Source organism: Taeniopygia guttata, chromosome 2, assembly GCF_048771995.1.
Source record: "Taeniopygia guttata chromosome 2, bTaeGut7.mat, whole genome shotgun sequence".
Classification (NCBI taxonomy): Eukaryota; Metazoa; Chordata; class Aves; order Passeriformes; family Estrildidae; genus Taeniopygia; species Taeniopygia guttata.
Genome location: NC_133026.1, coordinates 2,234,449 through 2,260,812, shown reverse-complemented (window position 1 = coordinate 2,260,812; position 26,364 = coordinate 2,234,449). Strand labels below are relative to the sequence as shown.

At 47.2% G+C, this 26,364-nt stretch overlaps 1 protein-coding gene across 2 annotated transcripts in view; it reads right to left on the bottom strand.

The window, feature by feature from the left end:
• The window catches only part of WNT3A (Wnt family member 3A), a 102,507-nt gene extending 78,805 nt beyond the window's left edge, over positions 1-23,702 (bottom strand). Inside the window, exon 1 of one of the 2 annotated variants that reach the window (XM_072925243.1) lies at positions 23,392-23,702. In XM_072925243.1, coding sequence (XP_072781344.1) covers positions 23,392-23,462 — 71 coding nt within the window. In that variant the 5' untranslated portion in view covers positions 23,463-23,702. Of the gene's footprint in view, positions 1-22,268; positions 22,380-23,391 lie in introns of those variants that run through there. The other variant, XM_072925244.1, reaches the window with a different exon arrangement.
• Positions 23,703-26,364: the final 2,662 nt, after the last annotated feature.

The following is a 26,364-nucleotide window of genomic DNA, read 5'->3' as shown; positions in this document are numbered from 1 at the left end:
CCCCTCCACTTTGTACAAATCTAACAGTGGTAACAATAAAAAACCCTGTAAATTCCTTAATTTTTTCCAGCTTAAAGCATTAAGAGCTGCTTGTATCAAAGAGCAGAAAATCTGTTTCACTAGAGGCAGCCAGCATCCCTTACAACAGAGCCATGCCAAGTAGAAAACAATAAAAGACATTTATTTCTCACAAATAAACCAGATTTTAGGTAGGTTAATAGGACTTTTGCTTCTGAGGCAGGAAACAACTAATGAATGTCACCAAAGGTCCTTAGTCATGGGTACCATGATAGTCCAGTCACGTCTAAGTCAGGTCTAAGTCACAAACTCAACCTCTTTGCTGTTAGAAGAGACATCTTTCAAGACAGACACCAAGAGTTTTACTCTCCCATCCCACCTCTGCTCCCAAGACAGATGGGATCAGCAGCATAATGACCATGAACAGGGTCCTGCTCACCTGACCAGCCTGGGACAGAGCACAGGAACACTTGGCTCCAGACCTCCAGCGATCCAGAGGGTCCACAGGACACTCCTGGAACTGTCCGCTCCAAGTACTCTTGAAATGACAAACTCCCAACCAGATACTTGGATTATACAAAGCATTTTTTTCCAGTTTGGAAGTGAAACGGGAAGCAGTGATGGTTCACTGAAACCAGGCTCAGCTCAGAAGCAAACCTGAAGTGTGGTGCAGTTGGTGAATCCCCAACTGGCCAAATCACTCAAGAGAAAGGATGGATTCTCCCAACCTGCTGACATCTTCAAGATCTAAGCTCAAAGCTTTTCCCAAAAAATGCATTTCAGCCCAACTTCTTTGGGTAAATACGGGGAAAATGTGGTGGAATCTTCATTGCAATCCTAAAATATGAGCCCACAGACTTTTACATCTCAGATCCACTTTCAGATGGGTTGAACTATCAATCACTAATGCTGGAATTTCCTGGGATGAGACTCAGTTCACAGACTGGGACAAACACAGGGATGGATGGATACAAAAAATGTCCAGCAGGGCTAATTCTGCCTTTACTAAATTCACTGTATGCAGAATATTTGGCAATTAAGCCTTATCCATCCAGTCACCTGTGGGATCAAGATCTCAGTATTTATAAGAAAGCCCTGGAAATATGGACCTGTTTGATGGTAAAGAGCTGAGCTTGCTGCTCCCACCTTTCCCTCTGACTTCCTAAATCAGGTATGGATTGCACTGCACCAATAATAAAAGAGTTTCTTAAATCCAAGGGGAAACGTGATGCAAAGAACAGGAAAGCAAAGGGAAAGGTGTTCAGATATTGTGGATTTACAGGAAAGTAGATGGATGTTTCAACTGGAGAAAAATTACATCAATTCTGTTTTAAATTTCGCAGAGCAGAAACTTTGTATTAACTTAGAAACTCAATTGAAATCATTTTTGCCATAAAGGTAAGAATGGGAAAATCATCATAAAAACCAAATTGCCATGGAACTCTGGAGGTCAGTGGAGACCAGACCCACACTCTGCAGAGCCACATGGGTTGTGATGACATTTCCCAATTGCTTAGGATGTTCTGGGGAAGCCTCCCCATTTCCAGGTCACCTCCTCCGAGCACACATCCACAAAAGCCTAATGAAACACCCGGGCTTGCTCTTATGAAATCAGTCTGGAGACAGAGGCTTTCTCCCTGGAGAAGTTTGCAGCAGAGCAGAGCAAGAAGGAAGATTCTAGAGCATGGTTAGAAAGTTCCCTGAGGTCAGGGCTGCTGGAGGATTAGCACAATTAGATTTTGGGAGGACGTGTAGGTACTAGAAAACTTCTCAGGCTGTAACTCTGTGCAAGCAGCAGCTCCCACAGCATCCTCAGCCACAAGGAGCTGAGGCTTCATCTCTGAGCTGTAACATCATTAGTGTGACATTTGTCACCTGCTGTCCCCATCCTCCAGGCTATGGAGCTGGGCCAGTTCACACCATTCCAGCTTTAAACGGGTTCTCAAGGCTGCAGGACTTCAATAGATATGTACAAAAAAAACCCTCTGGATTCACCAGAGGGAATTTCACACATGCTCATGGCAGAGACCAATGTTCAATGGAGTTCATCTGACCTCTCTGGAACACCTTAAAGTTAGTAATTCAGTTAATGGCATCACCCAAAACCTCTCTGACCTTGTAACAGAATCATCAGGGTCACAGAAGAGCAACTTGCTGTGTCCTAAAATAGATGGCTAGGATAGGTGGGGTTGAATTTCCCTCTGGGGGAGTTAGTCCCTAAAAAAGGTTCTACATGGAAATTATAAACCAGATATTTCATTCTGGGTGACAAAAGCTTGCCACAATGAATTGCATCCTCCTGAGCCATAGACACACACCAAAAATATCCAACACTGAGTTCAAGGGGAGAGGCTTTAAAATCAACCCTCAGCTTGGTTTTAAACTAAAAAAGAAAAGATTTAGATTAGATATTGGTAAGAAATTCTTTCCTATGAGGGTGGTGAGGCCCTGGCACAGGGTGCCCAGAGAAGCTGTGGCTAAACCTGGATCCCTGGAAGTGCCCAAGGCCAGGTTGGACAGGTCTGGAGCAATGTGGGATCATGGAAGGTATCTCTCCCATGGCAGGGGGTTGGAATGAGATTATTTTCAAGGTCCCTCCCAATTAAGACCCTTCTATATTTCTATTATTTCTGTGTTTCTGCTGTTAACAAACACTGTTGGCAACTCAACATTTCTCCAAAGCACTGTCAAAGCTCAAGCCAGCCACTGGCCAGTCACAAACCATGAGCTGCCCTCTGAAAGGGGCAGTGATGAAAAATTGCTTCTGTTTTCTCTACCAGGTCTTGGCTGTACCCATCACAGCCACAAATGGTTATACTGGGCTGGTAACAATGCTCCAGTCCTAAAGAAAAATGTGAATTTGCAGACCTGAGGTCAGCAACCCTTCCCTAGAGTGGCCAGAACCAGCTGCTCCAGAGAAAATACGTAATTGCCCTGCACAGGATTTTCATGGAACATCGTTTCCTTGCAAAAATCTTATTGTGGTCTTCATTAGATAGATGTCACTTTAAGCCCAGAAATTAAAGCCCTGAAATACTCTTTGTTATTAACTACAACAGTCCAGATTTTTTTTGCAATAACCCTGCAAACATTGACTGGAAAAAAAAAGTATTGAAAAACACTGTGTTTAAATCACAAGAGCTTGAGGAAGATTTAGGTCTTTTACCTCTTTTCTCCAGACAAAACCAACAAGGAAGGTCAAGAACCTGACAAACACCTCAGGTTTCTCATCAGCCTCTCTTAAAACAGGGATAAAAACCTCCCAGACACCAACTGGCATCTCATCAATGATATTTGTGGGGTGTTCAGGCACCCAGTCATCCCTCCCAACTTTACCTGTCTAAAAGGGAGCTGTTTAGGCTGTTTCTGGAGTGGATGGAGAAAGATAGGCAACTCCAGACAGTGATTCATCACATCCACTAGAGAGATCCCAATCTCAGGAAGGATGAATCGCCCTCAGAGGGTGCCCAACTTTCTAAGATGGTTGGGTCAGATAGTTGAGCATTACATGGCTAAAACTAAGTGAATTTGGTCCAGAGGTCTCTTAGGGAAGGTTCTGCCACCCAACAGAGCAGAGATACCACTCCTGGTGTGCTTGGAGGCTGAAGGTGTGCTTGGACATTCTGAGAAAACCCTGCTTCCAAAGCAGAGTTGTCCCCAGTTGGTGGAAGGCTTCCTCGAGGATGAATTGCATCTTCCCCATCTCACCTGAAAGGAGATGCCTCAGATAACTTGAGTCAGCCTTTGGGATCATCATGAGACAAAGTTCCAGCCCATAAGCAAGTGGGTTGTTAGTTTGGTGGGTATTTTTATTTGACTGGAACATTCAGTCCAGTTCTTGGAATATTTTGAAGACATTTTCCCTTGCTCTGTGCTCGGGCTCATGCACAGTTATGCTGTGCCTGCTCCTAGGCAAGGTTTCTATCTATGCAGCACTGGAAGGCTCATATACCACTGTTCCAAGGCCTTTCCTTCAGAAAATCCAGGTCTTTCCCTCAGAACACTTGGTGACCATTTCCCAGATCTGTGGAAAGCACTTGGAAAAAACCTCAAGGCAACCTGGGAGCACTGCTCATCCCACAACCACACCACCCTTTCTCCACTGGCTAAAGAGCTTTTTATGTGCCTGACTTCATCTCTCCACATGTTTAAAACTCTTCAGGGCTCGGGAGCTGGCTGTGGGAAACAGGAATATTAATATTCTGTCAGTGCCCAGAAGGTCTCTGACTATGAGGCAAGAAAAGCTGGTGTGGTGTCTGTAGATTATCTGCCCTTGCTGGCTGATCCTGGCCACCAGGACCTCGACCTCAAGTTCCCTGCCAAAACAGGAGCAGTGGAGTCAATCTCAGCAAATCCTTTCTGGCAAACCAAAGATGAGCTGAAATAATTGCAATTTGAAATGAAGAAATAGCAAAATTGTGGTTTATGTAAAGCAGAGGAGTTAAGATTTTTCTTTTTTGAGATGGCTTTTCAAGGGTACTGAGGTTAGAGGCACAGGCCCAAGTTACTGGGAGTCAAACCAGGGTGTGAGCCATGTGAACACCCATGTGAACGTTCCTACCCCCTGGTAAATATGAACCATCTCGTGTTTATTGCAGGGAAAGAGCATTCACACGGGCAGTTACCACAGAAAAACTGGCATCTGATGAGTTCACACCCTAACTTACCTCGTGGTAATTTGTTCAGGTGCCCATCCCCTCAGGTGCCCTTCCCAAAGTGAAGTTGGAGGACGCAATGTCCCCTTTATGCTCAGAGTCAGCAACTCCGTGGTTATGGCACCTACCCATGGGATGGGAAAATGGGAAAATGAGCTTCACGAGTTTCCTCTGCTCCATCCCGAGCAGGGTTTTGAACCCAAGCTTCCCAAATCTCAGCAGCACACCCTCGCTGGCGGATTATGCCGTTCCCCAGAGCTACCAAATCAATTATTCACATTGATTGAGGCTTGGCCAACACTGGGGATTCAGCCAAAAGCCCGTGGAGCTCGGAGCTCTCAGCACCCATCCCAGCTGAGCGCTGGGTGCACGGGTGGATTTTGGGAGCTCTGAAGGATACGCACCAAAGTTCTGCAATTCTGCCTTTGCATGCCCCAAAACCCCATCCAGTTCCAAGCCAAGTTTTGCTGCACGTTGTCAGATAGGTACAAGCCTTAACCGGGCTCCTTCTCTGCCCTGCACTGGGATAGGGGAGATGGGACTGAGATATGCCTGTAATTTCCATACATTATTAATGTATGTCCCTGACAGCATGCATAATAATGTGCTGTGCATCAGCCCAGCGCAGGAAAACTCTCCCTGCTCCCAGGCTTCACCTCAACCCCTGTGACCCAGCCCGGTGCCCAAGCACAGAAAATGAGCAGAACTGCCCCAGAATTTAAGGATAAACACAGAGCAAAAGCATGGCACTTTCCTGGCCCACAATCAAAGGCTGAAGCACCTGGAAGGATCAAGACCTAAAGAGTCTTAAGACACGAGACAAAGGAATTGCTCCAAAGCAGCATTTTCCTGGCCTAAAATCAAGACATGAGGCAACTTGTAGGATCCTGAAGGATCTCAGAGTCCAAGACACAAGACAAATAAGTTGTCCCTGGGTTTGTTACAGTCAAAGGAAGATTTCTTATGACTTCCAACTGCATTTGGAGCAGAAGCCAAAGCTAAGAAGAGGGATATGTGATGTACCTATCTATACATACACATATAGCATATATATTATATGTGAATTTAACTACCTTCCTTCATAATAAATACTTTTTCTCACCACAGAACTCTCACAGAAGGGATTCACCGGACTTTTCTAGGACATGCCACTGGGAGCTGCCAGCACCAATCCAGCAGGGAAATGAGGGACACGCAGCTGTGACTGGGAGCCACGATCTCCAAAGCACGGGAGTCCTTCATCCTCCTTAAACCTAACGAGGAGGTTCCTCCTCTTCATCCCTTCCTCAGCCTCCTAATGAGGAGATTCCTGGCACTCCTCTCATAAATCACATCTCAGACTGAGAAGGAAGGAAGGGGGACAAACCCTGTGATGATCAGAGGGCTGGAGCCACCATCCTACAAAGACAGGCTGGGAGAGCTGGGATTGTTCAGCCTGCAGAACTGGGAAGATCTCATTGTGGCCTTACAGTAACTAAAGGGGGCTATAAAAAAAGAGGGAGAGGGATTTTTTACTTGGGAAGACAGGGATTGGACAAGGGAAACAGTTTTAATTAAAGAGATTTAAATGAGATGTTGGGAGGAAGCTCTTTACTCAGAGGGTGGTGAAGCACTGGATCAGCTTGTGGATGCCCCACCCCTGGAAGTGTCCAAGGCCAGGTTGGATGGGACCCTGAGACACCTGAAGCAGTGAATGACATCCCTGCCCATCACAGGGAAGCTGGAACTGGATGACCTCAAAGGTCCCTTCCAACCCAAACCATTCTGTGCTCTGTAATTCTGTGAAACAAGGCGAATTGAAGAAAAGAAAAAAACAGAACAAGGAGTTACTCTGTGGGCACTGAAACTGGAGAGCGCTGACTCTTCTGTCTGGATTTAGGATGTCCAGGGAGCATGGATGCACACACACACACACATGCTCACACCCTTCAGCCCCTGGGAGGACACTGCTCACAAATATACCCCATTTAACTGCCCATTTTGGTGAGATTTATGGATATCTAACATTTTTCAGAACCTCTGCCAAAGGAAGCTCATGGGGCCAAGAGGTTTAAACGTCATTATGGGGACAAACAGGCAGCAGGATTGCTTTAAGCCTTGGATCATGTAGAAACTAGCTCTGGGAGACGGATTAGAGCAGCAGTGGATCTGAAAGCCCTTCCATGAGCACCTTCTTGCCCCCAGCCTGAAAGACCTCAGTCCCTTTGCAGAAGAAATTACAGCTTTTCCTGCATAAAAACACTTTGCAAAGGCCTGAATTTCACAGAAAAATGGTCAACATGGCTGAAAATTACACAAATTACACCTGAGACATCCCCGTCAATTCTTTCCTAAGATTAATAATAAAGTCTAACTTAGCACAGTAATGCCCAAGGCTAAGTTCATGCCTAACTTAGCACCCAGACAGATTTAATAGCAAAACCTGTGTACAGACCTGAAGTTTAGTCAGTTTAGAGTTCACATCACTTCCTCACTCTTCCATTATATCGATGCCACTGTATTCTTCTGGCATCAAAGAAAATCCCAGGCACCTTTCCTGACATCTCTAAGATCAAGGAAACTGAAGATAAACCCAGCTCTTCCTCATTCACAGTAACAGAAACAGTCTGGGAATTCGAGGACCAGACAGCACAAGAGTATGAATAAATTTGTACAGATCTTATCAGCAAGGTCAACAGAACCGTGAAAACGTGAAGCTCAGAAGGCAACAGGAGCTGGTGAGTCCTGCTGCAGGGATTTTGGGATCAGAATCATGATTGGATTGGAGGCTGGCCTCTCTCAAGGTGCCTCCACTTGGCAGCTCACTCCTGGTTACAGAAAATCAGTCCAAATCACTAAATCTTTGACAAATTATGCTTTTGCAAGAGCATTTTTCTTGAATCAACCTCTGCCCTGTAACACCACAGAACCCAAAATGGAGAGGCTTTTGCAGGAATACAAATTCCTTGTCCATGGGAACCACGGGCAGGATGAGCTTAAGGATTTGGGCACAATGGAATGAAATCATCTGACCTAACCTTGCCCAGGCAAGAGTCGAGAGATCCTTTCCTCCCAAACCTGACCCTGGCAGGGCTGCTGAGCCACAGCCACAAGTGCCAGCCCTCCTTCTCCTTGGGGGGCTGACCACGGGGCTGGGATGACCCCCTTAGCTGGGATGTGCAGCTCTGGGGTGGAGGGTGATGAACCCGGCCCTACAACAGAGAGGACAACCCTAAACTCCTCGCTCGTGGTCTGACTCGCACCTCTCCAGCCTCCCTGGCTCTCATCCTCACCCAAAATTTGTTGGTTTTTTTTTTTTAACAGTGAGTCAAAGGTAACTCTGGCCCAGCTGCTCCTCCTGGCTCTGCTCAGTGACCCCACACTGTCCCTGGGAATGGGATGTGGGCAGCTGCCCCTGTAGGAAACTCTCATTTTCCACCTTTCTGAATCCCCTCTGACCAGGACACCCAGAGGTTGTTGAGGCTTGTGAAGGGCACAGAAGAAATATGGCCAGAGCTCCCATGACCCAAGGTTGTGTTTTAGCTCCTGAATTTCCTCGTCCTCTGGTTAATCACAAAGTCTGCAGTCCATTATAGTCAAGGTTTTGCATGTTGCCCTGCCCTTCTGGCACCACAGCTTGCCAAAATGGGCTTTTGCACGCCAGAATCCAACAAGAGCCTGGCTTCCCCGATTTCTGGGGCCTGTCTGCAGGACAGAATTCCTCAATTCATTCTGAGTGTCAGTGTTGGGGGCACCAGGAGCCACCACCACTCTCACCACTGCTGGCAGACACCAACCCCCAAGGTATCTGTGGCTGTAAATTTAAAATCTATACAAATACAACGTAATATATACAATAAAGTCTATACAGCCTATACAAATCCTGAATTAATTTTCCACCTTTCTGACTCCCCTCTGACCAGGACACCTAGAGGTTTGTTGAGGTTTGTGAAGGGCAGAGAAGAAATATGGCCAGAGCTCCCATGTCCCAAGGATGTGTTTTAGCTCCTGAATTTCCTCGTCCCCTTGTTAATCACAAAGTCCACCCCCAAGGTATCTGTGGCTGTAAATTTAAAGTCTATACAAATACAATGTAATATATACAATAAAGTCTATACAGACTATACAAACCCTGAATTACTTTCTCTGTTAGAATTTGGAGACTCTTCTGGCCAACAGGACAATTGCAGTTTTAGTGGCTCTGTTAGGAAGCTGTGCTCGAGCTGTGCCTTGTGTTAGGCAGAGCTTGACTCTCTCACTCACCAGGAAACCGAGACTACACATGAGTCAGCAGGACAAACGGACTCACTTTGGGATCACAGACTGCCCACATGCCTGTGGGCAACTTACACCAAGGGTTTCAGTGGCCTGGAATTAGCATTTCCCTGTCTGATCCCCGATCTTCTGCTAATGTCTCTTATCTATTCTCTTTCAACTCTGCTGTTTGCCCCATCTGTCTGAGCCATGCACTCTCCCAGGCAAAACCCACTTCCCTCTGTGCCCTCAGTCCTCTGTTGCAAGTGATTTTGAGGTTTTGCAATCAATCCACTAATACCCATGACCCATCCTGCAAGGAAAAAGCAGTGATCCAGTAAGCTCCTTCCATCTCCAGATGATATTCCTGTTAGCAATGACTCAGAGTTAACTGGGTGCTTACATCCATGACTTCTTCACAATTCTGATTTAGGCAGATTTAATCCAGCCTGGAGCACGTGAGGATGGATGAGGTGATTTCTGGATTTAATGGTGGTGGAAGCGGTTACGCCTATTTTTGCAAACCCACAGTGGGACGGATCTCAGTTAACCCAAGGTGTTTGAGAGTTAGACAGCTAAATCTGTGCTGCTTAAAGCCTGTTCTCTCTGCAGCCTGTGAGAGGAAATAAGCACTTCAAAAAAAAAGCAACAGAGCTAATCCACTTTTCCTCACGCTCAGGATGAGCTGAGGGTATTCATGGACCAGTCACTGCAACCCACTGACAAGGGGCAGCTCAATAAAATCAGCTAATTGACCACACTGCAGCAATGCCATCAATAATTCTGAGCCATTACGTGTCCGAGTAGCCCCACACTTCCCTCCTGTCCTTCCCACCCAGCCTCTTGTTTTCTCTGAGCACTTCCAGCAGCAAATCTTTCCAGGGGATGACCCAACCAATGCTGCAGCACAGCAGCTCTCAGGGTCTGGAGATTGGGCTGCCAGCTCCTTTCTCTACAGATTAAAAAATCAGCACACATTGCTCCAGCCAGCTGGGAAAGGGGATGGGCTGGGCTGAGCTTCCCAGGCCCTGAATCCTTGGCTGTAGGAAAATAATAGGATATATCCAAAGGGTGGGTGGGGCTCTGAACCACCTGGGATAGTGGGACAGAACTGGGCAGGCTCCAGAGTCCCTTCCAATCCAAGCCACTTTGGGATTCTATGATCCACAGAAGGGCCCTGTCCTCAGAGCATTCAGGACAGCTCTTCACCATCCCAAATCCACGGGGTCAGGGTGGTACCCAGCCCTCCTGCTCTGGATCACTACTGCAGCTTATTCCACATCAAATTCATCTCCACGGCTGCTCCCAGAACGTGCAAGAAACCAAAAGTTCACAAGGATTCCCTTCAAAAGCCCCTCTGAGAGATGGGATTTTTGCTCAGTTCTTCTACACCTGTGGAAAGCAACACCAGGACTTCAAGTGAAGAGTTTTTTAAAGGTAATTTGATCACTAAAAATTCACATTGAAGGGTCCCCCAATGGAAACATCCTCTTTCAGCACTCCACATATCTACTTAGAATATAAAATGCCCAGATGCTCCTAACTTTTAGGAGTGTCTCAAAGCCAAACCTGACCTATCTAAAGGGAGGTATCTTTGTCCCAGTCATCCAGGATCCTCTTCCAGGAAATGGTTGGGAAACTGGCATGGCTGGGATGGGACTCATCTCATCCCCAAGTAAATGTCTGACAGATGTCAGATGAGCTGTATCTCATCTCTCACTGCTAACTCTGCAGGAAACTTCACTGTGAAATATCCAGGAAGATTCTCCCTCCAGGAGGGTTAAAAACCAATCATGGATCTCCCAAAAACCAGCATTAACCAGATTTTTGTGTCTCTGGAGGGGCTGTGGGTCTCCCAGTAAATTCTGCAAACCTTACCCGATGCACAGTGAATGCCAGGGGAATACCACTGGGCATCGGGTAAAATTTGCAGAATTTACTGGGAGACCCACAGCCCCTCTAGGAGGGATAGAAACCAATCCTGGATCTCCCAAAAAACAGCATTAACCAGATTTTTGTGTCTCTGGAGGGGCTGTGGGTCTGTCAGTAAATTCTGCAAATATTATTTGATACCCAGTGGTATTCCCCTGGCACTCACTGGGTTTTGGATGGACTCCTACCTGTCCAGACTGTCCCATTTCTCCCCAGCTGCAGCAGGCTCAGGAAAAAAGGGAATTCTCCCTTGTGTCCCTCAGCCTGCTGAGGATTTAGATTTGTTTTCTAGCAACAGGCTCCATTGTTGTTCTCGTGGGGGCACAGGGACAGACTGAATGGAAATCTTGGCAACTGTTCAAGGAGTTCCATTCCTGCTTCCCACCCTCGGGAATGTCTCTATTAGACAAGGTGCACCTCTGGAAGCACAGGCAGCCCCTGCTCTGCCCAGAACAATCTGGATTTGTCTCAGGCTCAGCTGCAGCAGAGGTGGGCTCTGCCTTCCCTCCCCGCTCCACCCCACGGTGTGAGTTCTGTTGCTGCCCTGGAAAGATGGGGGGGGTGTGCATCACTTTTGTCATAAAACCGCATCTTCCAGCAGAAAGGCTGAGGAAATACACACCTGGAAAGTGAAATTAAGAGGCATGGACTGGGAAAAGGGGAAAGGGTTTGCTTTCAGAGACCTGAAAGAGCAAAGCCAAGTCAGAGGAATTCTTGAAATGCAGAAACGTCTGTGGCCGTGTCCCCCTGCCAAGATAACTGTCAGGACAGGGCCACAGGGAAATCACTTCAAATCCCTCCTTAAGAAGTTTTGAGATAAAGTTCTATCACAATCTTGAGGGAATGACTTGTGGGTGTGACTGGGGGATGGTGGGAGACTCTGGATGTGTCTGAGAGCACGAGGAGGATGCATCTGTTCTCTGGAGAGTCCTGGATTAAAGGCAGTTTTAAATATTTTACAGAGGAAGCTGCAAAACCCTCAAACTGCTGAGGCTTTCAGCAGCTGGGCTGAGACAGGACAAAAGATGAATTTCCAGAGGGGAGGGGTGGCCCAGAGGTTTTAGGACCAGCCTGGATGTCACAAATGTTCCTGCACCCATTCCAATACAGCAATGAGCCCTGAAGAGATTATAAAATACACAGAAATGATGGCTAAAAAGTCCATGACTTGATTTGATCCATGTGAACTTATGCCTGGCAATGGGAATGGTGGATTTTAACAGCTAGGAAATGGGCAAGTGTGCAAAGAGTTTTGTTTTGGGGATATTCTGACCAAACCTGGTTCACACTGGTGGAGGCACTTCTGGTCTCAAGTCCTCCACTGGCACAGAGGATTTCACCAGCCAGGTGAAATCAAACACCTGAGACAGGAATGGCACCAGAAGAAAGTGCCCAGTTTTCCTCAAAGAAAGGAGCTAAGAGCCCGTGGCGTGGATGGAGACATGGAAATTGCAGCTGTGGCATGGGTGAAGTGGATTCCACCCCGAGGCTTTGCTCAGGTGCCTGCAGATGGACGTGCAGTGATGCTGAGATGCTCTGGGATGTTCCCAGCTGGTCTCCAGCTGCTGCCAAGGAAGGAGCAGCTCACCAGTTTTGTACAACCCCTGCCAGGCCCCCAAGGATGACCAGGATGTCACCCAGCACCTTCACCTGGCAGCAGAACCTGGCTACGTCCATTTGTGGGCTGGATGCCGTTCCAGGGAGGCCTGTCTAAACTGGGAACATTGGGAATGGTGCCTGGAGAGCAGGAAAGCTCCCAAAGCTGTGATGAACCCCAGGCCAGGCTGGAAATGTGGGGTCTGCCATGCCCTGAGCTCGAGGAACAGCTGAGGCACTCCCTGAGACTCCTCCTGTGGCAAGCACATTTCTCTTCCTCTCAGGATTTTCATAGAAGTACACACAGAGAAATGAAAGAGAAAACAATTTCTATTTCTGCTCCTTGTTTTCCCATGTGGAATGTGTTTGGAGAGTTGTTTCCCTGGGGTGATTGCTTGGTTGGATTCTGGTGAGGATTATTTGAGCCTGATGGCCAATCCAATGCAACCCAACCCAATCCAATCCAATCCAATCCAATCCAATCCAATCCAATCCAATCCAATCCAATCCAATCCAATCCAACCCAATCCAATCCAATCCAATCCAATCCAATCCAATCCAACCCAATCCAGTCCAATCCAATCCAATCCAATCCAGTCCAACCCAATCCAATCCAATCCAATCCAATCCAATCCAATCCAATCCAACCCAATCCAATCCAATCCAATCCAATCCAATCCAATCCAACCCAATCCAGTCCAATCCAATCCAATCCAATCCAATCCAATCCAATCCAATCCAATCCAATCCAACCCAATCCAATCCAATCCAATCCAATCCAATCCAATCCAACCCAATCCAGTCCAATCCAATCCAATCCAACCCACTCCAATCCAACCCAATCCAATCCAGTCCAACCCAATCCAACCCAATCCAGTCCAATCCAATCCAATTCAATCCAACCCAACCCACCTGGGGCTGGACTCTCAGAGAGGGTCACGAGTTGTGTTAGAGTTAGAGAAAGTATTATGTAGTTTTAGTATCTTCCTTTTAAAATAGTATATTGATGTATTTTAGCATAGTTATAATAAAGAAATCATTCAGCCTTCTGAATTGAGTCAGACATCGTCATTTCTTCCCATTGGGTTCACCTGCATTTACAATATTCTCCAGCACACTCTGAGCCTACAGAACCCCATGGGAGAGGAGAAATGACCATCCCAGACACCTGGAACCCCTTGCAAGGCCGGTGATGTGAGAAGGGAACCAGCCCTCGTGCTCTGCTGTGACTTTGCTGGCGAAGCCAGAGAGGGCAAAGATGCAACAGGAGGAAAGAATTTCACAGCATGGAGGAACATCCACCTTGGGAAAGAGCAACAGCGTCCCTGCTAATGATTATCACTGAATCCATGGAAGAATCACTGACTGGTTTAACACCAGGACAGAAACTGTGCTGAGGAGGAGACCAAAGGCACCTGGAACTCCTTTGATGGCCCAGTCTCTACAAATGCAAAGCTCTCCCTGGGTAGAAGCAGCACCCAGATGGGAAGGGGAGTGTGAATATGCAGGTGACAAACCAGGAAGAGGGACAAACAACACCTTTGTGATGCAGAACGCTCTCCCCTGGCTCCCAGGCTGCTTTTAAAGCCGTGCCCTATGTTAGGAGTTCAGAACCAGGGAGTTAATGCATCAGCTCTCCTTCCCTCCCCTTGTTTTTTGGGAGTTCCAGCAGGGTTTGGAGTGAATTTATGAACTGATGGATTTTTAGAGGTTGTGCTAAGAAAACAGGACTTAAATTCTGCCACTTTTAAAGGGACAAAAGGGGAAAAGAGTGTAATGAATGGCACAGGATAGATGGAAACAGCTGCCATGGAGAGTTTCATGAGTGGCTTTTCTGCAAGACCAACCCTAGACCTGACCCAGCAAAGCTCTGATGGATACCCCATGGGAAGGCTCCTGCCTGAGTGCTCCTCCAGTTTCAGTATTAAACCCCACTGAACTGTCCTGGCTCTGGGCTGTGTCTCTGGGTGGGGACAGCAAAGCAGAGATGGGTTTAGAGAGACCTTTTGGGCTGGGGATGTTCCTGCTGCAGCATGGACAAGACCTGTGTGCTTCTCCCCCATCCCAAGCCATTTCCCCTTCCTTTCACAGAAACACAGAATTCCCAGAATGAGAAGGTTGGAAGAGACCTTCAAGATCACCAAGTCCAACCCAGCCCCAACACCTCAACTCAACCCTGGCACCCAGTGCCACATCCAGGCTTTGTTAAACACACCCAGGGATGGGGACTCCACCACCTCCCTGGGCAGCCATTCCAGAACTTTATCACCTTTCTGTGAAAAACTTTTCCCTGATATCCAACCTAAATTTCCCTTGGTGCAGCTTGAGACTCCATTTCCCCAATATTCCCTTGGTTTAATCCCACACCGCCTGACTGGCCAGAAATCATCAAGCTCCACACCACCAGAAGTCTGTGGGTGCCTCTTCAGAACTTTCTCCTTCCCAGCCACGACCTCCAGACCTCCCTCATCCTCCTCCCCTCTCCCCAGCCACACTCTTCATCCCCACAGGGTCTCCTTTGGGAAGCAGCACGACTCCAGCCCTGCTCTGAGAAGGGAATTTCCCCGTGGATGGTGGTGGGACCTGTCCATCCCTGCTGGGATGATCCTGACTCAGTTCCCGCAGGATTCCCCTTGTGCTGGGTGTTGGGTGCTGTCATTATCCCGACAAAGCCCTTTGAAATGCGGCCGGGAGCTTTGAATCACACACTCCCCATTTCTGCCCACTGGCTGTGTTCAGACCAAGTCAGGACACTTAGCACGGATTGAAAAATAAAATAAATTAAATTAAAGGGTTTTTTTTCCCCTCCATTCCATGTGGAGTTGGTCACAGAAATGCAAGCCACTTGCAAAAAGTTTAAATTCTCTTCATGCTGGTCCTGAGCAAGGGCAAAGCCCAGGGACAACCCCTGCCTGTCCCGCTGGGATTTTCCTGTGCTCCTAAAGGCAAAATATCTCCTCCTCCTGAGGTTTAATGTGGAATAACTCCTCCTCCTGCGCCCATGCTGAGCAGCAGTGATGCAGGAATCGGTGCAGGGGCTGGAGAAGCTGCAGCGTTGCTGCATGGCTGGAAAGGAAGCGGGATGCAGCAGGAAAGGGATCCCGCAGGTTTGGGATGGAGGCACCAGTGAGTCAGCCCGATTTCCCCTGCTGCAACCAGCAATTCTTGACTTCATTCTCTAGGAGACACCAGAGTAAAAATCACGGCTCCTCCAGCCTGAACCTTCTAGAAGAAATGGTCAAAAAGTCTTTTTTTGGCCAACAGAATGCAATGTGAGTCCCATCCTACCCTGCTGGAAGATGTCCCTGCTCACTGCAGGACCAGATGACCTTTAAAGGATCCTTCCAACCCAAACTACTCCAAATGCTCAAAACCTTTCCAGTGAGAACTCTCAGAGGTGTTCAAATGTCTACAAAGGACAAGTTCCACCTCCAGGGTTACCTGGAAACAGCTGGGGAGCCAAAAGGATTCACTTTATCTTAGTTAGGTGCTTTGAACTTCGAGTTGCTGGTTTCCAGGTTAATTTCTCTAATAAAGTCCTCTCAAAATGGAAAGGAAATATCAATTAATATGTAGCAGAACAACACAGTTTGATAAAATGAGTCTGAAAGCTGAGTAGATGAGGGATTTGGGATTTTCTTCAGCACACACTGGGCTCTCTGGGGAAGCCCCAGCCCTCCCCATGTTTCAAACAGGGACTTCTTGTGAAAACCTCACAAAATTTTCAGTTCCTGATGAAAAAAAACCTCCTGGTGTGATCCTGGTCCAGTTATTAATCTCACCACAGGTGGGCTGTGCCAGGAAGAACACAAACACCACCAGAGTTTGTTTCTTCAGTCCTACCAAAATGATGGAGATGGGAAATGACTTCCCTTCCCCTTTGCACACAGCATCCTCTGCATGGAATGGGCAAGAGCTGCTTTTTACCACTTGGATCTCCACAGAAAATCCCCTGGACCCTTTTCCCTCTACCCCACTGCTGCTTGGGTGTGGGAATTCAAAATGTCCCTCAGACATTTTTGGAGGTTCCAGGCCCAGGTCAGAAGCATTTGAGACCCTGGCAGGCAGCTGGAAACAGCTGTGATTTTGGGTTTGAACCATGGAATGATTTACCAACCTTACAGGAAGAACAAGAAGTCACAAAAGTTTAGATATTATAGTAGAAGTAGTCACAAAGTAAAAGGAAGAATTTTTGAGTGCTGTACAGGGGGGTTTTGGTTTTGTACATGGGGGTCAGAGGTTTTAAGATGGAGGGATTTGGGCCTGCCCTGTCCTCCCTCTTTCTTCTTCCTTATCTCCATGTTCTTGGGGATGTTGGCACTCACAGATTGGTTTGGAGTAGAAAGGCACCATTTAATATAGGTAATAGGCATTGGGGAAAAACTATAAACATGTAACACGTAATGTACCATATAAAAGATAGAAAAGCACCATTTAATATAGGTAATAGGCATTGGGGAAAAACTGTACCCATGTAACACGTAATGTACCATATAAAAGCCAGCAGCAGCCCTGGGCAGGGAGAGAAGAAGCAGTCGGGAGTCAGAGAGGATGTCAGGGTGTGTGTGTGCCTCTGCCTGAGCTGTGAGCAAACCACAGCAGCCCCAGAAGAAAATCTTTTAGATAACTTGCAATAAACTGCCTTGAGACTGAACAAGAGACTGCTGAGTTTTCTTTGGAAGCTCGGGTTGGAGGAGGGAGTTTTCCACCACACGGAGCCTCTGATCCACATTTGGGTTCTGTCACTTGGGTGCAAACCACCCATCCCAAATCCAAACTGGAGGGAGAGTTGGTATCTGAGAGGGGCCTAAACATCCATTCTGTGATTATTCTCTGCCTGGAAAAACAGGGCTGGGTCAGATACCGCTCTCATGGAGATACAGCTACACAAAGGCAATTCCACGGCTTGGGACAAGGGTGGGACAGGGATGGATGCAGAGCAGTTGCACTGCTCCACTTGCTGGAATCCAAAATGCAAGGAACTCTCTGAACTTTGGGCCTGTGAGCCAAAGCTTAGAATTAAACCCAGGTTTGATCTGAGACCTTGGAAAAGGCTCCCAAACTGAGGTGCAAGAAGGGAGAATGTGGATTTATAGTTTAAAGCAGAGACACATTAAGCTAAATAGAGGAAAGTTTAGAGTTTTATGGTTTAAGATATAAAAAAAATAATTGTAGTTACAAAGGTAATGAGAAGTTTTTGTAGATTTGTGTGATTGGCTAAGAAAGCTTACACTGAGTCCATAAGACATAATATTTAAAGATTGGGTCAAAAGCATAAATATCCTTGTTAGCAGTGTGTTATTGGTTAATAAATCCTTGAAAAGTCTTGTAACAAAGGTCTTGTGACCTTCTGAACCGTGCAGTGAAGATGTGAGCTGAGTTCACCCTTCCTGCCGATGTAGAAGATAAGAAAAATATCACATCATCAAAAACAGCTCAGAGGTCTCTAACTCATCCAAAATTCCCCCATGCACTGATTGATTTTAACATCTCACCACAACCTGCTGCAGGAGGGGAGGAGACACAGATGGATTTCAGCTCCTCACCCCGGCCCATGGAGCAGAGAGAGGTGGGGAGATCAATTCGTACCTCTGAGCTCTGGAGATTGCTCCAGGATGCCAAAAGCTGGTTGGGCTGGCCCTCAGGTGACCTCCAGGGCTCTGGCTAATGAGGATGGTCACCAGCTTTGCCAGGGCTGGGTGACAGACAGGGATCAGGGGCTCCGTGTGGTGGAAAAGTCTCTCCTCCAACCCGTGATTCCAAAGAAAGGCTCAGCAGTCTCTTGTTCAGTCTCGAGGCAGTTTATTGCAAGTTATCTAAAAGATTTTCTCCTTGAGCTGCTGCAGTTTGCTCACAGCTCAGGCAGAGGCACACACACACCCTGACATCCTCTCTGACTCCCGACTGCTTCTTCTCTCCCCCTCTGCCCAGGGCTGCTGCTGTCTTTTATATGGTACATTATGTGTTACATGGGTACAGTTTTTCCCCAATGCCCATTACCTATATTAAATGGTGCTTTTCTATCTTTTATATGGTACATTACGTGTTACATGGGTACAGTTTTTCCCCAGTGCCTGTTACCTATATTAAATGGTGCCTTTCTACTCTAAACCAATCTGGGAGTGCCAACATCACCAAGAACATGGAGGTAAGGAAGCAGAAAGAGGGAGGACAGGACCGGCCAAAAATTCCTCCATCTTAAACCCTCTGACCCCCATGTACAAAGTAAACCCCCCCCTGTACAGCACTCAAAAATTCTTCCCTCTACTTTGTGACTACTTCTACTATAATATCTAAACTTTTGTGACTTCTTGTTCTTCCTGCAAGGTTGGTAACTCATTCCATGGCTCAAACCCAAAATCACAGCTGTTTCCAGCTGCCTGCCAGGATCTCAAATGCTTCTGACCAGGGCCTGGAACCTCCAAAACGTTCTGAGGGCCATTCTGAGTTGCAACAGCTGGGTTTGGTTCTGCAGGGTTTGCAGCAGGATTGGGTTTCTCAGGGCAGCCAGATTCAGTCACTATTAAATGGGAGCTGTTCCACCCACGCTGAGGGGAGGAAATCCCAGAAAAGAGCAGAGAGCAGCAGGCAGGAGCTCATCCCTGCCCTGCTCCTGCTGTGGTGGTGCCACCGAGCAGGGACAGGCTCAGGTGCTGGAGTGACGTCCCCGCTGCTGGCAGGGCTCCCTCGAGCTCACATTTCCTCAGCTGCAGAAAACACAGGTGCAAAGAGCTCTTGGATCCCTTTTCCCATCCGCAGGGATCCTGCAGGACATCCCATCCTGCGTGGATGAGGAAATCCACGGAGCTGCTGAGGAGTGAGAGCAGAGCCAGGCCGCAGCAGGGAATTATCGACACCCCCCATCCTTCAAATCCTCTTCCAAAGGCCTGGCACCTCCAGGAATGCTCCTCACCCACTAATTCCCAGTTTTTCACGGGGCTGATGCCATCCCACCCCACTCTGGGTGTGACAGAGGAGCTGTGAGAGGGGACAGCAGCCCCAGCAGGGCAGACCCCACTGCCCAGAGCGATGCCACCACACCCCACCCCAGCCTGCTGCTCCATTGGAGCTCCATTTCACCACACACATCCCAAAGCCGCCTCACACCCAGGAAAAATGATGCCAACTAGTTTTTCCTACAGCAAAAGGGTCTCCCTGGATTTCCAATTCAGCCCAGAGAGCCTCTCCTGGGATCATCTCCCCCAGGGGCAGCATCTGGGCTGCAGGAGGTTGAGATTCCCATCGTGGAAGCTCTGTGTTAATTTTTATTGACCTTTTTTTTCCCCCTTCTGAACTATTTCTGCGCACTGGCTGTGTTCAGGCCACTTAGCATGGGTTGAAAACTAAAATAAATAAAATTAAAGGGTTTCTTCCCCCCATTCCGTGTGGAGTTGGTCAAGGCAGTGATAGCCACTTGGAAAAAGTTTAAATTCTGTTCATGCTGCTCCCGTGGCTCCTCACAGACCCCACACACCCCCAGGAATGGGAACAGGTTACATTTAATCCTCTTTTACCCATGAATTTTGCTTCACAATTACCCCAGACTTCCTTCACTCATCCCAATCTCTCCTTTTTTTATTCTTTTTTTTTTTTTATAGCAAACCAAAAAATGAACAGCACTACCATTAAAAAAAAAAAAAAGCATCAAAACCCGAAAACTATCTGATTTTTTGCTGTTAATCTGGCCCCCTGGGTGTGGAAGAGCCTGTTGCTACTCCAGGTTGAACAGCTCCGTGCTGCACTGCACTGGAGAAGGTCCCGTGGGGCTCCTGTGGCACCACAACCCCCCCAGCACATCCCCAAAACCCTGCTCATCATTCCCAACAGGATAAATAATCTCCTGGGATTATTTTTAAACCATTCTTTCCAAAGCCTCTTTTATCACAGTCTGTAAATGCATTATTTGATTTTTTAATTTTCTTTTTTTTAGTATTTTTTAAGGTTTTGAGGAACTCACAGAGCCTCTTCCCCACCCAGCATCATCACAGAGGGATCTTTTTCTTTTTCCTCCACTGAACTTTTCCCAAAGCTCCCAGGAAAGCGGGAATCTGGTTCAAACAGGTGCCCTGTGCCATGGTGGGAGCAGGAATTGGAACAGCTCAGCCTGAAAACGAGCTGTGAGAGGCAGACAGAACTTAAAACACCTGATCCCCCTGACAAATTTACATTTCCCCTGATTTTGGGACGACAATTAACCAAAAATCACAGGAAAATATAATTTCTCAGTCCTTGCTTTTTTTCACCGATTTTTTCAAAGTGTAAATATCCACAGCCCCTCGTGCTTTAGGATGAGTTGATGCTTTAATTAGAAACGATTAGTGGGGAGGGGGCACAATTTGGGGCTGGTAAATGACAGATTTTCTCCTCTAAACACCCAAAATCACCGTGAGCTGACAGAGGAGGGGGGATGGTTGGGATGGGATGTTTGCTGCTTGCATGACCAGCCTAAAAAATTCCTGGTTCTATCTTCCAAAAGAAAAAAATTAAAAAAAAAAAGATAAAAACAACAACAACAAAACAAAAAGAAGCGCGGAACAGAATAAAATTTAAAAATTGAAATTGAAGCAGCACGGTGGATTTGGCTAAATTTGGGAGAAAAGGAACTTCCCTGCCCTGGTTGGGATGCGCATCCCGGGGTCCCCAGTGCCACCTTGCAGGTCCCCAATCCCACATTTCCAGCACTGCTCCAACATCTCCAGCCACTTGAGGGGTGGCTTGGGGTGAATAAAGAGGGAAAAGTTGGGGAGGAATAAAGGGGGAAAGGTTGGGGGTGAATAAAGGGGGAAAAGTTGGGGGTGAATAAGGAGGGAAAGTTTGGGGGTGAATAAAGGGGGAAAGGTTGGGGAGAAATAAACAGGGAAAGGTTGGGGTGAATAAAGAAAGAGGGAAAAGTTGGGGGTGAATAAAGGGGGAGAGGTTGGGGGTGAATAAAGAAAGTTTGGGGGTGAATAAGGAGGGAAAGTTTGGGGGTGAATAAGGAGGGAAAGTTTGGGGGTGAATAAGGAGGGAAAATTTAGGGGTGAATAAAGGGGGAAAAGTTGGGGGTGAATAAAGAAAGGTTGGGGGTGAAAAAAGAAAGGTTGGGGGTGAATAAGGAGGGAAAGTTTGGGGGTGAATAAGGAGGGAAAGTTTGGGGGTGAATAAAGAGGGAAAGGTTGGGGGTGAATAAAGAAAGAGGGAAAGGTTGGGGAGAAATAAAGAGGGAAAGGTTGGGGGTGAATAACGAGGGAAAGGGATGGGAGGGCGAGGGGGAATTTCGGCAGCCAATGCAACAACAGCTCCGGGGCCTCTCCCGCGACTCCCCCAGCCCAATCCGAGCTCCTTTGCATTTCCATGGCCTAAGGGGGGGTTTCTCCTTGCGAAAGAAACGTCTGAAAGCGCTGCCTGGCACCGGGGAAGGATGGGGGGAAAGGCACCCCAAAGGCCGGAGTGTCGCCGCCGCACAGCCGGGGATGCCCCGGCTCGGGGAGAGCCTCCTGCCCCTCTTCCAGAGCCTTTCCCATCTTTTCCCCCTTCCCGCAGCTCCGGGAAAAGGGGATGGAGGGGACACACAGGGGGGACAGGGGGGACCGCGCTCCCCTCGCCGGGTGACAAGCGAATATTTATGTCGGTATTAGAGGAATGCGTTTCCTTCTCCAATCAGGAATGCGAGCAGAGTTTCTAATTATAAGTTAGATGGTGGCTGGGAATAAAAGATTGCTTTTTAATGACTCCCGTCCAGGTGCTCTCGCTGCCTGTCTTCCCAAGAACACATTTGCATTTTATTGCTCTTTTTTTTTTTTTTTTTTTTTTTTTTCCCTCCCATCCCAACGAATTCCCTGCTTTCAGACATACCTGAAATAGTTGGAGAGGCTGCTGCCTTCAACACCCTCACCTCTGCACCGCCGGACAGGGGGGACCGCGCATCCCGCACCCGCGGGTGGGTCGGGGGGTGGGGTGGAAGAATTAATTAAAAAATTAATTCGCGGGATGGGGGATGATTTATTTTTTGGGGTTTTTTTTAAGGGGTTTTTTTGTTGTTTTTTTTTTTTTCTGGGGGGTGTTTCGGGGCTGTCGGCAGCGCGGAGCCCCCCGGCTCAGCCCGCGGAGCCTCCCCGCGTTAGGGCTTCCCCGAGCGCAATTAGCTCGGCGGGGTAATTAGCGCGGATCGTGCGCTTACACGCCTTGCCCAGCACCATTTGCTTTTTGTGGGGGAGCGAGCGAGAAAAGGCTCTTAAAGGCGTACGGTGCAAAGCGAGGAAAAGGAGAAAAAGCGGCGGAACACGCAGAAAATGAATAAAAAATAAAATAAAAGTGCCGCATCCGCGGGTAAAGGAGCGCGCAGGAGCCGCGGATTTTGCGCTCGGATCGTCTCCCCCAGTCCCAGCCCTGCTCTGCATTCCCAGTTTGTGGAGCTTCACCTTCTTTTTCTTCCCATTTCCCCTCCTATTTATTTATTATTATTATTTTTTTAATTTAGCCCTCAATATTTCTTAAAGCGAAAGTAAGGAGGGGAGAAACACAGAAAAACCACCCAAAAGTTTTGCCCCGTTCCCCCCCTTCCTTCCACCTGACTAGCTCGAAATCACCTTGAAATGCTCATGTCAACTCGCATCATTATCTCTTTAATTCAGGCAGCGCCTTTTGTTCTTCACAGGAGAGGATCAAAGCACTCGGAGAAAAAAAAAAAATAACTTTCCGATCGCTCCCTCTCGCTCTCTCTCTTTTACAGTAGGAGAAGGAGAGATCAGGTATAACCCAGTCAAAATAAACAAAGTGAATGCATAAATAAAAGAGGTGAAATGCAGGTTCTAAGAACTTGCTGGCGCTGGAACAATCCCACCTCTTAAGCTGAGTGGCAACGAAAGGAGAATTTCAAGTCATCTTAAACGCAGGGGTTGCAGAGAAAACAGAGGAGGGGAAAAATAAATGAAAATGAGCGAAAAAAAAAAAAAAAAAGAAGAAGAATAAAACTTACCACCAGATTGGGTAACTTGACAGAGCCTGACTCAACCCACAAAGAAACAGGAAATATCCAAAAGAGGCCATTGATGAAAAGTTGTCTTTCTTTTTTTTTTTTCTTTTAACCAGAGTTGCCAAAAACCTTCCTTTCTTCTGAGGCAGGATGATTATTTTAATAATAATAATAATAACAATAATTTAAAAAAAAAAAAAAGTCAAATGAAGTGAGCTCAACCCGACCAGGTAAATCCTCTGTTGCTTCCTCTACTACTCTCAAGGAAAAAAAAAATCTCAGAGAGGTAAAAAACTCTTCTCTCAGCCAAGACACTGAAGGCAAATATTAAAAAAAAAAAAAAAAAAAGAAAAAAAAAAGAAAAAAAAAAAGTTTGAAGTAGCTCTCTTAAAAAGGACCCAATCAGCACTTATTGCCAAAGGGAGAATTCTGATGCTTTGGCTTGTTCTGTCAATCAGGAGCGTGAAGTCAGGAATGAGCTAATTGCAAGGAGATAGTGTTTTAATACTCATTAGGGGGCACGTTGGCCCACAAGCCAAGGGATAAAATGTAGTTTTAAAAAGGGGAAGGAAGATTTAGGGGGTTTAAATAGACAGGGGGGACCCCTGTGGATTTGGGTAGCTATAACAACCTGCCCGGATTTCACTCCCTGGGTCGAAGCTACTAAAATGCAAAAAAAAAAAAAAAAAAAAAAAAAAGTGTGAAAAGGTTTTTTTTTTTCCCTTCTTCTTCTTCTTTTAAAAATTATTATTTTCTCAATTTTCTCCTTCTTGTTGCCATTCTGTCTTCTTCTCAAAGCCCCATTTCCTCACGGGGACGGTTGGGATGCATTTGAAGCAACTTTCTAGAAACTTTCTCTTGGTCTCCTTTTGGGGGCTTTTTTTTTTTTTTTTTTTATGGAAAAAAAGAGGATTTCCACCCAGGCACGCACCCCCCTTCCCCACCAGTCCAAGCAGCCGCAGATCCAAGAGCTCCACTGAAGACATCTGCTAAAAAATCGACTTCTTCCATGCAAATCTCCAAAGGGCTCCTTCCGATCATCCCAATTTCCAGGAATCCCAGCCCCGGACATTGGGAAGGCGCCGCTGCGAACGACTTCATCCACCAGATCCACCCCACAGGGCGCCAGTAATTGAGCTTTTTTTTTTTTTTTTATTTTTAAATTTCTCTCCCTACACATTGTTTCAATTTCTCTCTTTTCATTGCCGGTGGTGGGGGGGAGAGGGGGGGTGATTTCTGCGCTCCCAAAAATTCGGATTTTTTTTTTTTTTTTCCCATGGGGTGGAAAGGAGGGAAAAAAAAAATAAAAAGGGAGAGTGGGGGATCATTATTGATATTATTATGAAGATGTTGCTCCTCGGTTCCCGGTCCGTGGTGGGATTTGCTGCTCCTCTGCAACATATTGGTTAAAGCTGGCTGGGGCTGGAGCAAGTGTCACCCACAGCTGACAGGCGTCCCCTTCCCCTGGCTCATTTGAAAGGGGGCTGGAGAGGCGAAAAGAGGGGATGGAGGACGACGAGGAGATATTTTCTCCCTGGAATAACAACAACGATCCTCTTTTCCATGTTTATATATATTTATATATTTATATAATTTTTTTTTTTGTGGTTATAGCTGCTTGCTGCCGGTTTTTTTTTTCTGTGTTTTTTCACCTTCTTTATTATTTTTTTTTAAGGATTCAGCGAGGCCGGAGGAGATTTTATTTCTTTCTTTGACTCGCTTTTATTTTATCTGCGAATCAGAAAATTTCTGTGGCTCGCAGGGAACAAAGAGAGGTACAATTTTAAATGACTTTGTTGGGGGAAGCCTTGCAACCCCGCATTAGCTCAAATCAAAATGCGCTTTCATCCTCATTAGGAGCCGCATTTATATTTTCCCTTAGTAGGGAATATTTCTATTTACACGCACAGGGCTTTACATGCATACACATAAAGATATGTTTGTGTGGAGCTAGATGGAGAGATATATTCATTCTAGTGAAATTATACTAGAAATGCAGTTCATTCGGGGATATTTAAATCACGGCGAATTTGGCAGGGGTCGGGCCCTGATTATTTTTCTTTCGGCTTGGATGACAAGCGATTGCAAATGTGAGCTCTGGCAAGCGCTGCGAGATTTAATCGCTGCGCGGAGCCGATCCCAGCGGCTTCCAGAGGGGGAACGGATGCTCCGCTCGGCTCTCCCAGCAAATCCCCGCGCTGTTGATGCCGCAATTATTGCCGGGGTATTAAATCCATCCCCCCCTGCTCCTCCTCGGAGCAGCCGAAGGGGCTGGAGGAGGGAATTTTATTGCATAAGGTGGGATGAGGGAAAAGGAGGAGGGGTGGTGGTGCTTGGTGGTGGTGTGTGAAAAATCATCTTAAGGACTTTCCCTGTGTATTAAGAGAAAATCCCATCCAATTATAGCATTACTGGAAAGAACCAAACAGTGCGACTTTCAAAGGAGGGGATTTCTCTGTCTTTTCAAGTGGAATTGCTCACGCTGCAGACTGGAACACACACACACACTCACACACACTCACAGCCTGGGCGGGGGTCCCGGCGCAGGGAAGGACAGACGGACGGGGCAGGACACACATCCATCCCCTCCAGCTCATCTCCCTCCTTTTGTTCCCGGCGAGGGCTTGAAACGTCTCCAGAGCCTCTGCCCCTCCCTCCAGGAGGGCAGCTTCACCTGAAGGTACAAATTCAGCCACTCTCCCTTCTGGAGCCCCCACCTCCCTCCTCTTCCTCGGCAGTGCCGCGAGCGAGCTCGGGGAGCAGGATGGAGAGAATCCACTTTGTCAGGGGCGCACGGACACAGGGACACATGGACACACACACAGACAGACACACGGACACACGGACACACGGACACACACATGGACAGACACACGGACAGACACATGGACACATGGACAGACACACAAACACACGGACACACAGACACACGGACAGACACACGGACGGACACATGGACAGACAGACACATGGACA